Source organism: Vipera ursinii (genome assembly GCF_947247035.1).
Source record: "Vipera ursinii genome assembly, chromosome: 14".
Taxonomy (NCBI): Eukaryota; Metazoa; Chordata; class Lepidosauria; order Squamata; family Viperidae; genus Vipera; species Vipera ursinii.
Window position 1 is genome coordinate 1,951,640 of NC_139527.1, and position 15,649 is coordinate 1,967,288.

Sequence of the window (15,649 nt, forward strand, 5' to 3'; positions counted from 1 at the left end):
GCCAATCAGGCGCCGCTTCGCCGCCGCGCTGCCCAATCGGCGCCCGGCAAGCTCATTTCAAACTCTGCCTTCTCGGACTTCGAGTGGAACCGGGAAGCGCCTTCCCCCCGCCCAATCCGGAGGCCGGAGGGGCGTGAGTGGCAGGCCGAGGGGGGGCTTGGGGGGGCTCCCCTCTTGAGAAAAGTCTCGGCAGCCCCTCGGGGAGGGAGGGGGTCCTCGAGGAAGCGCTTCCTTCGCTCTTTGCCGGGCTGTCAAACGAGGAAAAGCTCCCGGGGGTTGCTTTGGCATGGCGAAAGGTAATCACTGCAGACCCCACCGGGAGGCGGATGATGGGATGGGAGGTCCTGATGGATGGGCGGTGGGGGGACTAGGAGCAAGGGTCCCGTGGTGGAGGGTGAGCGGGAGATGGGGATGACGAGGACTGTAGTCCAACACTGGAGCAGGGATGGGCAGCTGTGGTCCCTTTAAGAACTGCGGACTTTTAACTCCCAGAATTCCTGAGCCTGGAATTCTGGGAGTTGAAGTCCACCGGTGGTAAAGGAGCCATAATTGCCCACCCCTGACCTGGATAGAGAGATGGAGTGGGGTGGGGGGTGGGGTGGGGGTAGAAGGCTGGGTGCAAAGACCTCGCTAATGGCTGCCTCTAGGGTTTTTCAACCTTGGCCCTTTGAAGAAGGGTGGGCTTCAATTCCCAGATTGCCCCAGCCAGCCATGGGGCATACTGGAAATGCAAATCCACCCATCTTCTAGTTGTCAAAGCCCTGCTTTAGAAGCTAAAGAGTTCCCGAAGAGTGCAGTCTTGGGAACAAGGCCTATTGAAGAAGATGGATTCTGACTAAGCATTTGTGCAAAAAATTGGAAATACTTGCAGGGATTTATCTGGGTGATTTCTGTGGCAGCGATGCCAGTTCTTTTTTTTTCTCATTGCTTTCTTCTGAGATGAGTCCTTGAGTTTTCATGCTAGGGTCTCATCTTAAGATTTCCTTGTGGTCTCTTATCCCTAGCAAAAGGATTCCACCCTAATTAGTTTTTCAAAAGCGTCTAGCCTTTCTTTGTGTGTGTGTGTGTGTCCTAGGTTTTGTAGCCTTGACTTCTCTCCTTTGATTCTTCTAGTTGTTTTTAACTTCCCATTTGGAGGTGGGGCACAAAGGAAGGTAGTGAAGTGGTTTTAGGGCAGAGGAATCTGGTTACTGATGGGATGAAAAGCTCCCCTTCTCGGTGGGACAATTACAAGAATTCTTAGAATAGCCCTGAGCCCTTGGATTGTCTCCTTTAGGAAAGGCAGAAATCCACTTTTGACAGTTTTGTGATGTTTGGAGTTCAACTCCCAGAATCCCCCACTTCTGGTTTCTCTGGATAAAGACCCTCTGGTTGCTGGAGCTCAGTGGGTTGGTTTAACCAAGGCTTTAAGCCAATGTTTGTCAACCTGGACCACTTTGAGAGGTGTGGATTTCAACTCCCAGAATTCCTCAGCCAGCCTGTGAACCATTGGGTCAATAACTGGGGGATTCTGAGCACCGGATGGATGGATGGATTAGTGCAAGATCTGAAGATGTGGAAAGACTTGGCCCACAGAATTGCCAAGAGTCAGGCAGAACTGAATGAATAACAGATAGATAGATAGATAGATAGATAGATAGATAGATAGATAGATAGATGATAGATATAGATAGATATAGATAGATATAGATAGATAGATAGATAGATAGATAGATAGATAGATAGTGATAGATAGATAGATAGATAGATAGGTAGATAGAAAGATAGATAGGTAGATAGAAAGATAGATAGGTAGATAGAGAGATAGGTAGATAGATAGATAGATAGATAGATAGATAGATAGATAGATAGATAGATAGATAGATAGATAGATAGATAGATAGAGATACACACACACACACACACACACACACGGGAAAGAAAGAGAGAAAGCAAGTCCTTGGCCAAAAGCAGAGCATCCCCCTACCCCCCTTGCAGGATCTCCCACTGGGATCCGCTGCGGGACCCGGGCAGCCGGCCAGGCGCTGCGGTGTCCGGGAGGCGTCTCCTGGCGCCGGGCACCTCCAGCCCTTTAACCCGGCTCTGGGCGGGCAGTGGCGGCGGCGGCTCCTCCTCCTCCTGCCGCGGCTCTGCCAGCTGTGCCCGCCGGGCCCTGAGCGCGCAGGCTAGCGGGCGCTTCTCTCTCTCTCTCTCCCCCTGCGCAGGGCGGCGGAAGATGCCCCAGCCCAAGCCGGGGAGGGCGGCGGCGGACGAGGCGGCGGACGAGGGCTCCGCAGGCGGAGGAGGAGGAGGCGGCGGCGGCGGCGGCGTCGGAGACAAGCGGGAGCCGGCCCGGCCCAGGATGAACGGGGTAAGCCCAGATCGCCCCCTCCTGCCCGGCCCGGATCGCGGCGGCAGAAGCGCCCGCCGTGCGCCCAGGGCGCAGCGCAAAGCCTCCGGAGCCGGGAAGGGCCCTGCCTTCCGGAGCGCACGGCGGGATCGGGATCGGGGTGGGCGGTTGGGTGACGAGCGGGGACCCCTGGCCGCCTTTGCACGCCGGGACTCCGGCAGAGCCCCTTCCTCGCCCTCCCCCGGCTTCCTCTGCGAAGCCTTCCTGGAAAGGACCCAGCAGGGCGTCGCTGCCGCCGGGAAAGGGAGCGGGATACGATTTCCGTCCTCCAGGGGGCCAGCTGGCTGCGGGGAATGGGCCTTGGAGTCCTGCACTGGGGTGGGCCAGTCTTGATGGCCGGCGGGCAGGTGGAGGGGTGGGGGAGGTCCCGCTGGGAAGCCCTTTTTCCAGTAAATGCACTTTTACCATCTTCTGTATTAACGCTACGCTTCTATTCTGTCTTTATACTATATTTACTACCTCCGGTATTGATGCTGTACTTGCTATGTCCTGTGTGCTGTCTTTACTATAGTCTGTATTGATGCTACGTTTTCCGAATAGGGTGGTTTTCTTTTATCTGACAAACCCTGGCTTAGGTAGGGCATTGTTTGAATTTAATCTGTGCTCTGTGGTTCAACCCAGTGTAGGAACAATCTCTGGTAGGTTATTATTTAGCAAATTCCCACAGCAAACGGGGGTGTCTGTATGTTTCCGTTCTCTCCCCTTCAGGAGAACATCTTCACTTGTCAATCCAAAATCTACAGTTACGTGCATCCCGGGAAAACGTCCACTTCTCGGCCCCCGCTTCAAGAGGAAAATTCTGCCACACATCCTGAGGCGAAAGGGCAAACCTGCAAACTTGAAACTTGCCAAAAACTGGAAGGTAAGAACAAGTTTCTTTCCCGGGGTTTTGGCTGTGCCACCTGGCTACTTTGTAATTGGGGATGCCTGCATGCTAAAATGATGCCCTGGGAATGTTGCTTTATCCTGTCGGAGGAAGACAAATGGTATTGTAGCAGGCATATCCACAAATTGGAAGGAATTTGCTTGTACTTTTTCATCCTAACAAATTGTATTAAAGACACAGGTGAGTCTCCAATTTCTGGTCCTTTTAGCCTTCTGGATTTTTTAACTTTGATTTTCACTTGTCAGTTCTAACCTGGTCCACATCTCTGTGTTTCATCTGTGCTTTTCCTTTAATGTTTATATTGTTTTATTATGTTTGTCAACCGCCCAGAGTCCCTTAAGAAAATGTTATATATAATAGTTTGCTTTTTCTTTTCACCCCCAAATTGCAGACCGAGGACAGGCTGGTGACTCAACCTCCAGTGTTGCAAAATCCGACAGCCAGCACAGCAGAGCAACCGAATGTGAATCTTTAGCATCTCTCTCCAGCCCAAATCCCGAACCGACGGAAACTCACAAACTCCCGCCAGCTAAATCAGACGAGGTCACCAGCCAAAAGCAGGTCCCGAACAAGGGAAGCAAAAAACCTGCATCCCGAAGGAAGTGAGTGCTACTTAAAGAAGTGGTAGGCTTTGGATAACTTAATTCTGAATTTTGTGAGCATCTGGAGGCAACGAGAAAGCCCCCCCCCCCAGTCCTTTCACGTTTACCTGTCTTTCTCTTTCTGTCTCAGAGGCCATGTAAAAACACCGCCAAACCGAAAGGTAACAGATTATTATCCGGTTCGAAGAAGTTCCAGAAAGAATAAAAAAGAATTACAGGTACGGTCTGTCTTACAGCTTCCCTCTTACTGCTAACAAACGTGTCCCTCTTCAGATCTACCAAAGAATGATAAACATCCCCAAATTCCCACCCAGTCCATCTGTGACGAAGGAGCAGCCAACGATTTTAAGGAGAAGAAAGCAACGGGCTGTTTTACTTCACAGAGCTGTTTTTAAAGCAAAGAAAAGTTGAGGGTTTCCGCGCAGGATGTTCATTTCAGGAACATTTTCGGTGGAATGTTTTTTTTTCTGGCAATCTGCAGAAAGTTGCATTCAGGATTGCAAAACTAGGCATGAGTAGGTGATTTCTATACCTTAGGTAGCCTTGAATACTGCTCCTCTTCCAATTCGTAACAGTAACACCTGTGTTCGTCTTCTGTCTCGTAGTCAGAGGAGAAGAAACGGATAGATGAGTTAATCAAGAGTGGGAAAGAAGATGGAATGAAGGTAAAATTATCTTGTATGATTCACATTTAGAAATCGCCCATCTCATTCGTAGATTACAATGGGCAATGCGCAAATAGACCCCAAAACGTAAAAGCTATATATGAATATTATAATGAAAAGCAGTTAAAACCCAGGCGACAATAGTTGAAATTAAAAATATAAAATGCAGTCGAGCTGTGGGAACGGTGTTGTTTTTCAATGGAACCAGAACCTTTACAAACCGCCCTTCTACCGAATAATCGGACCGTTCTGAACGTCTGCCTTTGGAGCCAAGATCGGGATAGGAATCAGAACCTCTTAATTCAAGGAACTGGGTCACCATAACGTTTGCTTCCCTCTGCAGATCGACTTCATTGATGGCAAAGGCCGGGGCGTCATTGCAACCAGGCATTTTAGCAGGGGTGACTTTGTGGTGGAATATCACGGAGACCTCATTGAAATCACGGATGCGAAGAAACGGGAAGCGGCTTACGCCCAGGATCCATCGACTGGCTGTTATATGTACTATTTCCAATACTTGAGTAAGACTTTCTGGTAAGAGTCCTTCTCCCTCTGCCTTCCCTTCCTATCCTGCCCCCCCAAAATCAGCGTTCCCTCTTAAAATGACAAAAATAACGCTAATGAAAGAAGTAAAGAGTAAGAGAGAAACCAAGGCTGGCTAACACGTTTGAAGCAGGAATTTACGGGTTAATAGTGCAGATTCAGTCAGCTGTGGTTCATTCAACAAGCCATGGTTTAGAGTAGTGTTTCTCTGCCTTGGCCCTTTGAAGATGGGTGGACTTCAACTCCCAGAATCCCCCTGGCTCTGGCTTCTCTAGAGAAAAACCCAAACTCTATGGTTGCTGGAGCTCACAAGGTATGTGGACTTCAACCTTGAGACGGGTGGACTTCAACTCCCAGAATTCCCCATGGTCCAGCTTCACTCAAGCCCAGACTCTATGGTTGCTGGCGCTCAGATGATGTGTGGGTGTGAACTTTAAGATGAATGGACTTCAACTCCCAGAATTGGCTGGCTGGGTAATTCTGGGAGTTGGTCCGCCCATCTTCAACTTGGTTTAGATCAAGGAAGTTCTTATTTGAAACCATTCAAACTGCTTGTCAGCTCGACAGTAGCAAACCAGGGTTTTTTTTTTGTTTTTTTTGTTTTTCCCTACTGGAAATGCCTCTTTTAAGGATTGTGTAAATTGCTACCCATGATTGGACCAGAGGAATCAGGCTGTCCTGTTTTTTCTCTGCCTTCCCTGAAATCCACCGCTTAGTGTCGATGCCACAAAGGAGACCGACCGCCTGGGACGTCTGGTGAATCACAGCAAGTGTGGGAATTGTCAGACGAAGCTCCACGACGTCGGCGGCATCCCCCACCTCATCTTGGTGGCCTCCCGAGACATTAAAGCTGGCGAGGAGTTGCTGTACGATTATGGGGACCGGAGCAAAGCTTCTCTGGAGGCTCATCCCTGGCTGAAACACTAAAGGGGATCCCTTGCTCGCGAGTAAACATTGGATTTTCCTTCTGGAAGACCCACTGGCAGCTCTTAGGGGTGGTGACTTCCAAGAGGTCTCCTTTGTGGCCAGCTGAAAAACTGACAGGGACGATGGAGTCTTCACCTGAACGGACTTAAATATGAAAGGCCTGATTTTATTATTATTATTTTTATTTCTATCTTCTTCTCTTTCCCCTTTTCCTTCTCTTCCTCCTCCTCCTCCTCCCTCCTTCCTCTGCGGCTGCTTCTCCTCCTCCTCCTCTCCCCCATACTTGTCCTTCCATCCTCCTCATCTTCCTTCTTCCCATCCTTCTCTCTCTTTTCCTTCGGCATCAGCTTCACAGAGACCCCTGCTTCGATTCGTCCTTCCCGTCTGCTTTGGGAATCTTTGAAACATTCGGATTTCTGCACTCTACAGATATATTTTATTTTTAGAAATGCAACTCTTCATTCTTGAAACTGATCTAAGATGGGGCCTGCTCAAGAAAGGGTGAACAAATCTCCAGTGAATTTTGTGAAGGAAACCCATTTCTCCCCTTTTCTTAGCCAGGCACCGGTGAAGGCGGACAAGAACACTTGAGGGATGGTCTGGCTTTCTTTAGACAGGTTTGGGCCCTGTGTCCAGGATTATCGCCTCTGCTTGGGGGGGCGGGGGGGTCTGGGGACCTGGGGCGATCTGTGCCTCAAAAGCTGGGGGAGGAGATCATGTCTCTGCTAAACGGCCAGGAGATGGGAGAACTGGTTCAGGAGAGCAGTTGGAAGAAACCCCCCCCCCCAAAAAACATGGTCTTTTCAAAGCAGCCTGTTTGCAACCTTTTTCTAGAAAGAGGAAGGAAAATGGAAACCAATTTCCACCTCTGCTGAGAATCACTGGACTCGTGGCCAAGAAGGAGCTACAGAGGTTGCAGTGTGAAAAGCCAGCGTCAGTTTGTCCTTCAAGAGCCTGGCTCTCCACGTGACTGGGGGAATCTGGTTGTGCTGTCTGCCGTTTTTAACTTTTTCTGCTATTGTGAGCCATCAAAATCGCCATTGGCAAGCAAAGAAAGGAAGCAAGTGAATGGAGCCAGGAAGAGAACGTGACAAGCTCTAAACGGCCCACGGTTTCCTTTTGCAAGTTGCTCAGCTGGGAGAAGAGGCCAACTCTTTGAACATGGTTGGATTATTTATTTTTTCTTGGTGCTTTCTGGCACCCCAAAGCACCCAGTTTTACCTCTTCTCCCCAGGTTTGCAAGGTAGGTTGCTAGGCATCGGTTGAGAAACACGTTGCTTGTCTCTTGGTGGCAACGTGACATCGGAAAAACCAGCAGAAAAATGGCTTTTAATTGAATGTGGGGCTCAGTCTTAAACAGGGACTTTTAGCAACCAAGTGTTTTAGGATGAAATCACTTCTCACGTCAACTGTTTGGATGGAGGTATATTTAACTCAGCGTTCCCCAAGTTGGAATTTCCGGCGTGTAGAAACAGACTAAAGTGGATCAGAGCGAATGGAATGGATTCTCTCCTGGAAAGAGTGGATTGGGACTACATTTCCCAGAATTCTTAGCTCCCATCCCTGGGGGCGGGGCTAGGTGCAATGAAGCAGTTTGGGAGAATTGTGAAATGCATAAGAATTAGGGCGCAGAATCGAGAAACACGTTTTCCAAGTTTGCTTCTGTGCCTGAGATTCACGCATGCCATTTTTCCCCCTGCGCCTACCTGCTGCTCTCCAGAGGGGTGGGGAAATGACACACCTGGCTGGGAATCCTGGGAAATATAGTCCCAGCTGAGCGTCACCCTCTTGCTGGGCAAGAGAGCGTGCAGTTTAAAAAAGCTCTGATACAAAAATTGGGGACTTAAGGGTGATAATGTGTTTTTTTAGAAATGATTAAAAAGGAATGATCTGTACAAGAGTATAAATAAAGTGAGCTATTTATTAACAGTGAAGACCTTTTGTTATATCTGACTTGACAGCGATGGAGATTCCGGCAGTCCTTAATTGTTAATATGAACACATGCGTACGAATCAGAGGGTGAGGCTGTTTTCACACATTGTACTGACAAGTTGTCATATTTCTTTTTCAAGTCATGGTTTGTCTGTTTGGTGAATCCAGGCAGTCGTGGCTGCGACGGCAAACTGGCATAGTAGAATGTATGAACCAGGTTTCATGACCAAGTCTCTGAACTACAAAACCAAAACAGAACCTCCATAATTACTAGAGATGGGAAGGGTTGGAAAAAAACCTGAAAAATTCGGGGGGGAAACCACCAGGTTTTTTCCCTGTTTTTCCCCAAATGGCTTTGGGGGAAATGGGGGGGGAGAACTGGTTATAATTCCAGGACTACCTGTATACCCTTCCTCTTGGACGCGAAGTCTCCAAAAATTGGGGAGCCACGTTTGCAAACATAATTTCAAGGATTCTTAAAAACGAAGTGCGTAACTTTATTCTGCTAGCTGCAGACACACAAACTTTCCAGTAAAAATTTACCGTGCAAAGGTATTATCAGAATATCCGCCTTAAAAGTCCCAGACATTTGGAAGGCCGCAGGCTTGAAAGAGAAGAGAACCAATTGGGCTAAAACAAGAGGCTGAAGCCTCCACCAACTGCAGCAATTCACTAAACAGACTTCAAGTATTGCAGCCACAGGAGCGGTTTTTAAAATGTGACTTTCCAGGTTGTGACATCCCAGCGCGGAAATAGTTCAGCGTAACTTTTTAAAGGCAAACCTGCAATTGAACAAAGGAGGTTAGTGTGTGAGTGGCAGGAACGGAATCTGCAGTCCTAAAGACAAACTTTTAAGTGTAAAAAGTCAAAAATCGCTTAAAGGAATTCTCTGCACGAGCCAGTATTTTGAACACGGATAACTGAATGCCTGGAGTGCTTATCAATCCAAATGTTGAAAATTGCAGGTGTTTTTCTGAAAAATCCAATTAAAGGAAAGAATAACCGGCGAGTGGTAGATTTTTATTTTTGTGTAGTACGAGTACCGTAGATTGAGTCTCCAGGGACTTGATGATAGAGGAGATTGGCTTCAGCGATTTGAAGATAATGTGGACTTCAACTCCCAGAATTCCCCAGCCTGCATGAAACCTGAGTAATCAAACGTGTCTTAAAAGGCCTTGCTTGATTTTATTCATACTGTGAGTCACTTATGGCTGGTCCCTGATTCCCCAGGGAACTGTGATAACGGAGAATGACCTAGAACAGTGTAGGCTTCAATTCCCAGAATTCCCCAGTAGCCTCCTGGGTGGAGAATTGTGGGAGTTGAAGTCCATGCATATTAAAAGTTGCTGAGAGGTTGAAAAACACTTGGCTTACACTGAAATCTGCCCATCGTTTTAAAGGCCTTTATTTTAATTCAGCATGTGGGACATTCCTCTGAGATTTTAGCTGGTCCGTGAGCCTTCTCACAACAGGAACGTAAGTTACTCACCATTGCTTGATTGTCATTTTCTCTTTAGTCGAACCAGAGGGTGTGCCCACAGTCGGTTCTCTTTGCGTGGGACTGTCCTTTTCCTGCTTCTGAGAAATATAACCACTAGGCAGTGGGAAAGAGAAAAGCATGAGCCGTTTATTGCAATCTGCTTACACACCAAAGCCACCCACACGTCCTCGCTTGCGCTGTGGTTTGCACAACATGCTGACTCACAAACAGCAAGCCATCTTTTACCCTAGGGTTTGGGGCCAGCCTAGACTCTCCATTTATGCTTTAATGTACGATAACAGCCTGACAACATGGGGTTAACTGGGTAAATCATGATCCAGTTAACCCTAGAGGTTTGCCACCATTGCTGTCCGGTCTCTTAAAAACCTTCAGTGATGGAGCACCCACAATTTCTAGAGGTGACTCATTTCACTGATCGTTCTAACCGTCAGGGAATTTCCTTAGTTCTGGGTTGGTTCTCTCCTTGATTAGTTTGCATCCATTGCTGACCACAGGTGAAGACAATCCTGCCAAAATCCAACACTGCTGACCAAAGAAGTGGACACAAAAGAGGAATGCTGGAGGCCTCTCAGTGGTGAAGAAGAGATAGTCGAAGACATGACTGGATGACCCAGAATTGTGGATTAATGGTTACCGTGGGCCTGAAGTGCTGGCTTGCTCGCAAACCAGGAAGGCTGCAGTTTCTGGCCCATCGCATGAAAATTTGCATTTCCCCCCCCCTACCTCTTGTAACATTCCAACTCCTCCTGCACGAAGAGAAGCTGCGCTTTCAGGTGGTTGCGCTCCTGAAGGACGTCTTTGAGCTCCTGTAGCGTAAAACGGGGACGGTTCACGTCTGTGAGGTCCACAATCATTTTGTTGGGGCCCAGGTTTACCTACAAGAGGACGGAATAGCAAAAAGGGACCCCGACAGAAATTAGAAGGATGGAGTTGTCTTCACCCTCTTTCTCTCACACAAAGGGTCTGAGATGAGTTGTCTCTTGCTCCTCTGGAATGCAGCCCCTCCCTGCTAGGAATCCAGACTACAGTCCATGACAGAGGGTGAGCTAAAGGGAGCAGTGTTAAACTTGGCAGAGAGGCGAGGGGGGGGAGAATAAAAGTGGAGGCATTTGATCAAAAACGTAAAAATCCAACAAGACAAACTTCACTTTGGGACAGTTGCACTGAGGATGTGGTGGCTGGAATGCACAGCAAAACATTTGCAAACTTCACGATGCATTTAAGGCAGAACTTGAGGTTAAAAAAAAAAACGAAACCCAAATTAAATCAAAATAGTGGGAAATGATAGCTGCAGAAGCTATAAAAGTACCAGGGACTTTAGCTTATGGTTACTGGATGGAAAGTTAAAACATAAGTGAACTTCTCCTTTCTCCTAGATGCTTTTCAGACATGTGACAAGGGTTCCTCATAGTAAGGGAGCTGCATCTTCCATTTCCTAAATCAGAAATTTACACCCAGTGACTGACGCATATCAACATCTGGCAAGCTTTCCCCCCAAACTATAACTTATCCTATGGGAGAGAAATACGGTGCTCCAGGCAGCTGATTCTGTCTAGAGAAATCTCTTCTCTAGAGCAAGGCTCTCCAAACTTGGCAACTTTTAAGACCTGTGGTCTTCAACTCCCAGAATTCCTCAGCCAGCTATGAATCTATGCTCCCTGAGGAATTCTGGGAATTGAAGCCCACAAATCTTAAAGTGGTTAAGATTGGAGAGCCCTGCTCCAGAGAGGGGAGATTCTAGAGAATTCTGGGAGCTGAAGTCCACAAGGCTTGCCAGGTTTGGAGAGCCCTGTTCTAATGAAGCCAGACCCTAGGGAGTTCTGGGAATTGGGGTCCACAAATCTTAAAGCTGTTAAGATTGGAGACCTTTGCCCTAGAGGAGCCAGACCCTAAGTCATTCTTGGAGTTGAAGTCCACAAGTCTTAAAGTCGACTAGTCTAGAGACTCCTGCTCTGGAGAAGCTAGGGAATTCTGGGAGGTTGACGTCCACCCATCTTAAACTGGCCCAGGTTAAGAAACTCTGCCCTAAATCCTGGATTTGAGCAGGATGAAGCCAAAGGGCCAGGATCCAGAGGTCAGCCGAGGTCTCCTCTCCATCACCCACCCACTTCCTTCTCAGCTCCGCATTTACCTCTCCAGCCGTGCCAGATGCCACTCGCTGCCGGAGTTCCTCCAGTTCCCTTTTCAGGCTGTCCCGTTCCAGCTTGAGGGCTTCCGCGGCCAGCTGGTTCTCGCTCACCAGGGCTTCCAGCATCTCCAAGACGCTGACCACCTTGAATTGCAAGCGGGCCACCCGGGCGGGGACCTCGGCCTGGGGCTCAGCGCTAAGCGTGTGCAGCTCCCTTCCCAGAACGTAGGAGATGTCGTAGACATCTTCGGCCGTGAGATGGAAGGGGCTTTTCCCGAAAGGACCCTCTGATCCATTGTTGACGCTTCCTCCTCCTCCTCCTCCTCCTCCTCCTCCTCCTTCCTCTTCTTCCTCCTCCTCCCCCTCCTCCCCTTCTTCACAAGGCTGCTGAGCTTGCATCCTGGAAAAAAAAGGCTCAAAAAAAGAGGCCAGAGGCCCGCTGAGACATGGTGACAGTCCAGCAGCCCCACTTCCTTCTTTCTGCAAACTTTCAGCTGCGGCCAAACCTCTCTCCAAGCAGATCCGAGAGCTGGCAGAGTCCAATCAAAAGCAGGCGGGCAGGAGAGGGGTGGTGGTGGTGGAGGGGGGGGAATGTAACCATGGAGCTGGAGAGGAAGGCGTGGGGGCAGACTTCCCCTGGCTCAAGGGGAGGGCCCAGCTGTTGCACAAGCTGGTTTTCCCTTCCTGGCTATCAGACCCTGCGTTCCTGCCAGCAAAAGCAAACTCCAGTTTCCATCCAGATTTTATGTCAACGACCCCTCTCCCCCTGGGCCTCAGCAGTCCTGCCCTGTATAATGGGCCCACGAGGCTGGCTTCCCTTGGGCTGGCGTTTTGCATTGACCCTCTTTCCTCTTCCTGCTTGGAGTCGACGCAAAGCTTTTCTCTGCCAGCAAAAAGCAAACACAGATTCCATCCTGAGCCTTTATTGTCTCTCTCCCTAGGCCTCAGCGTTCCTCCCCGGTAAAATGGGATCCATAAGGCTGGTTCCCCTGGCATTAACCCTCTTCCCCCTCCTGCCTTCAGTCCCTGCAAAGCATTTTTTTTTCCTGCCAGCAAAAAGCAAGCAGATTTCATTCTCAGCCTCCATTTACCTCTCTTCCTGGGCCTCAGTATTCCTCCCCTGTAAAATGGGCCCATAGGATCAGATTCCCTTGGAGTGACGTTTCACTAGCCTGAGGCCAGTCCCCTCTCTGCCCGTGAGTAATATTTATATTTATTATATAAATAAATATATATCATGTAATTGGCATGAACGAAGCCACATAGGGCAAATACACACATACACCCACCCACACTCCCACCCCCCTTTCATCCCTTGCTTGCAATCCTATGCAAAGCTAGGATTCGTCCCGGGGGTGGACATTAGCACCATCTCATCCAATGCAGGTTCATTGGGCTGGCTTTGTGTTCAGATGTTCAAAATGCAGCAACAGGAGAACGCGCGCAAGCGGGCAAGCCCTGCTAAGATTACAATTTCCATCCTGGCTGCCTTGTTGGCTGGGGACGATGGGTGCAGGGTTTGGAAAACAGCGGATTTGGGAGCCGGGCGAAAGAATTTCCAGCATAATTTCTCTTTCAACGGATGTATTTTTTTTCATCATCCACTTGGCCAAGAGACGCGCGGCTGCTGCCGCTAGAGGGCGCCGGTTACGGACGCTAAGCCTTTGAGGCTAGCGAGTCTTCTTCTCCCGAGTGGCCGATTCGCCACGGCTGGCCTTTCGCAGGGGTGGGATTTGTTTTCTTTTACTTTTTTTTCAAAAGACCCTGAATTTAAAAAGCAACCTTCGTCATTGCCAGGGGTCGGCAACCTCGGCTCTTTTATGACTCGTGGACTTCAACTCCCAGAATTCCTGAGCCAGCTATGCTGGCTCAGGAATTCTGGGAGTTGAAGTCCACGAGTCATAAAAGAGCCGAGGTTGCCGACCCCTGGTCATTGCCAAGCCCGGAAAGAATTCCCGCCTTTTATTAGGGGAAAAAAAACAACCCTTTCGTGACGAATCGGCCGGGCTGGAGACGAAATTAGATCCCTTTTCCAGGCTGCTTGCATGGGCAGGTGAGTCTGTTTGGCTCTTGCAAAGTCAGAATTTGGGGCAGGGTCGTGCGGGGGGGGGTATTGGTGGTGGGGAGGGCCGGGGAGGAGGGGTAGCATTGATTGGGGGGTGGGGGTGGGGTGGGGCAGGTTGTCCAAGCTGCATGGAAGGCAGGAAAGAGGGGTTGCCAACTGACCGGGTTGCCAACGTTGCAGGGAAGCCCAGAATTGGCAGGAAACCGATAAAGGAGGATGTTTGTAGCTCAGGGCTGACACGGGACATCCTTGGCGCTCTCTGAGCTGGCTTGTTTTCTTTGCAGACCTTTCATTAGCAGACTAGGTCAGGGGTAGGCAACCTCGGCTCTTTTATGACTCATGGACTTCAACTCCCAGAATTCCTGAGCCAGCATGGGGGAACTATGGCCTCTTCATGATAGGTGGACTTCAACTCCCAGAATTCCTGAGCCAGCATGGCTCACCTTGGAAACCTCTCCCTTCAGCATGGTTGGCTCAGGAATTCTGGGAGTTGAAGTCCATGAGTCATAAAAGAGCCGAGGTTGCCTACCCCTGGACTAGGTGATCAGTGCTACGGTGGAAGGGGATGGGGTGTGCAAGGAGGAGGACTGTGGGGTCCTTGGTCCTCTCTGAGCCTGGTGGTTTTCTTGCAGATGTCTCACTACCCATCTAGGTAACATCATCAATACTAGAAGTGAGTGGGTTCTGCTACCTGTTTGTATACAAAGCAGTAAACTCTTTATCTAATCCAGAAACTTAACAACACAGACAAACAGCCTAATCAAGAGACCACCACCAAGAAAACAGTGCTCCCATCCACACTGACAGGGCAAGCCACGTTCCCTAGTTGGATAATGGGCCGCAAGAAAACAACCCAGCTCAGAGAGCACCAAAGGTCCTTGTGAGCAAGTACAGAGTAAATATGAAGCAAGCAGAGGAAGGCGCCTTCAGGATGGACCCATCCATTGCTCCTTCTCTGCCCAGCTGGCTGAAGAGGAGGAAGCCACTCACTTTCCGGCATCATGGTCAGTGGTGGTCACCCTGTGGCTATAGGGCACAACCGGGGCAAGATTCACTTAACGGACATCTCACTTAGCAACATAAATGTTGGTCTCACTTGTCGCAAGTCGAGGACCACCTTTTTATTTTATTGTGTTTAGTAATCTAGGTGGAATGTTCATATATCGTTGCTAGTCCATATGATGTGCCATGAGCTACATCATTTCCCTCCAGCTATGAACGAGTGGGTGCCCATCGCTAAAGAGTACGACCCGCTGAAAGCCGGAAGCATCGATGGCACCGACGAAGAGCCTCACGACCGGGCGGTCTGGAGAGCCATGTCGGCCCGCTACGTCCCCAACAAAGCGGTTACCGGAGACCCCCACCTGACCCTCTTCGTAGCCCGGCTCAACCTACAGACCACGGAAGAGAAGTTAAGAGAAGTCTTCTCCCGGTACGGAGAGATTCGGAAAATCCGTCTGGTTCGGGACCTGGTTTCCGGTTTTTCCAAAGGCTACGCTTTTATTGAGTACAAAGAGGAGCGGGCGCTGCTGAAAGCCCACCGCGACGCCAACAAGCTGATCGTGGACCAGCGGGAAATCTTTGTCGACTTTGAGCTGGAAAGGACCCTGAAAGGTTGGATCCCTCGCAGGCTGGGGGGCGGCTTTGGGGGCAAAAAGGAGTCGGGCCAGCTGCGGTTCGGAGGCCGAGACAGACCCTTCCGGAAGCCCATCAACTTGCCTGCCATGAAAAATGATTTTTATAGCGAAGGATCTGCGGGAAAAAGAGAGCGGGCTTGGTCCCGGGGAGGGCCGAGGGACTGGAAGACAGGAGAACGAGATTACGAAAGGAGCCGAGAGTCCCGGCGAGGTGAACGGGGAAGATCGTGGGGATACGGCAAGAGCGAAAGAGACCTGGAGCATCGAGGGAGGGAAGAGCGAAGCCGAGCCCCAGAGGGGAGAGAGCGAGAGAGGAAAGACCGGAATCGCGAGGCCAAGGAGAGCAAGGGATGAAGGCTGCCATTGATGGGGC

At 49.6% G+C, this 15,649-nt stretch overlaps 3 protein-coding genes across 6 annotated transcripts; 2 read left to right on the plus strand and 1 right to left on the minus strand.

Annotated features, from left to right (window-relative positions):
- Positions 1-6,012, plus strand: KMT5A (lysine methyltransferase 5A; the record flags this gene model as incomplete). The annotated part of the gene is made up of 8 exons (XM_083373726.1): positions 1-296; positions 2,205-2,350; positions 3,098-3,251; positions 3,667-3,877; positions 4,008-4,095; positions 4,483-4,542; positions 4,886-5,076; positions 5,802-6,012. Exons 1-8 carry the CDS (start codon positions 287-289, stop codon positions 6,010-6,012), a joined length of 1,071 nt encoding a protein of 356 aa, XP_083229852.1. The 5' UTR covers positions 1-286.
- A 2,479-nt stretch (positions 6,013-8,491) lies between these two features.
- RILPL2 (Rab interacting lysosomal protein like 2) lies at positions 8,492-12,044 on the minus strand. The gene is made up of 4 exons (XM_083373727.1): positions 11,578-12,044; positions 10,170-10,321; positions 9,435-9,539; positions 8,492-8,727 (listed from the first exon to the last, which is right to left on the minus strand). Exons 1-4 carry the CDS (start codon positions 11,971-11,973, stop codon positions 8,703-8,705), a joined length of 678 nt encoding a protein of 225 aa, XP_083229853.1. The 5' UTR covers positions 11,974-12,044; the 3' UTR covers positions 8,492-8,702.
- Positions 12,045-13,614: 1,570 nt separating this feature from the next.
- On the plus strand, positions 13,615-15,649 carry SNRNP35 (small nuclear ribonucleoprotein U11/U12 subunit 35). 4 transcript variants are annotated; one of them, XM_083373754.1, is made up of 3 exons: positions 14,242-14,291; positions 14,387-14,643; positions 14,852-15,649. In XM_083373754.1, the coding sequence occupies exons 2-3, from the start codon at positions 14,541-14,543 to the stop codon at positions 15,628-15,630; spliced, it is 882 nt and encodes a 293-aa protein (XP_083229880.1). In that variant the 5' UTR covers positions 14,242-14,291; positions 14,387-14,540; the 3' UTR covers positions 15,631-15,649. The 4 variants fall into 4 exon arrangements, with proteins under 4 accessions (XP_083229882.1, XP_083229883.1, XP_083229881.1 ...); XM_083373756.1 differs by lacking the exons at positions 14,242-14,291; positions 14,387-14,643 and adding an exon at positions 13,615-13,627 and having other exon boundaries at positions 14,779-15,649; XM_083373757.1 differs by lacking the exon at positions 14,387-14,643 and having other exon boundaries at positions 14,227-14,312.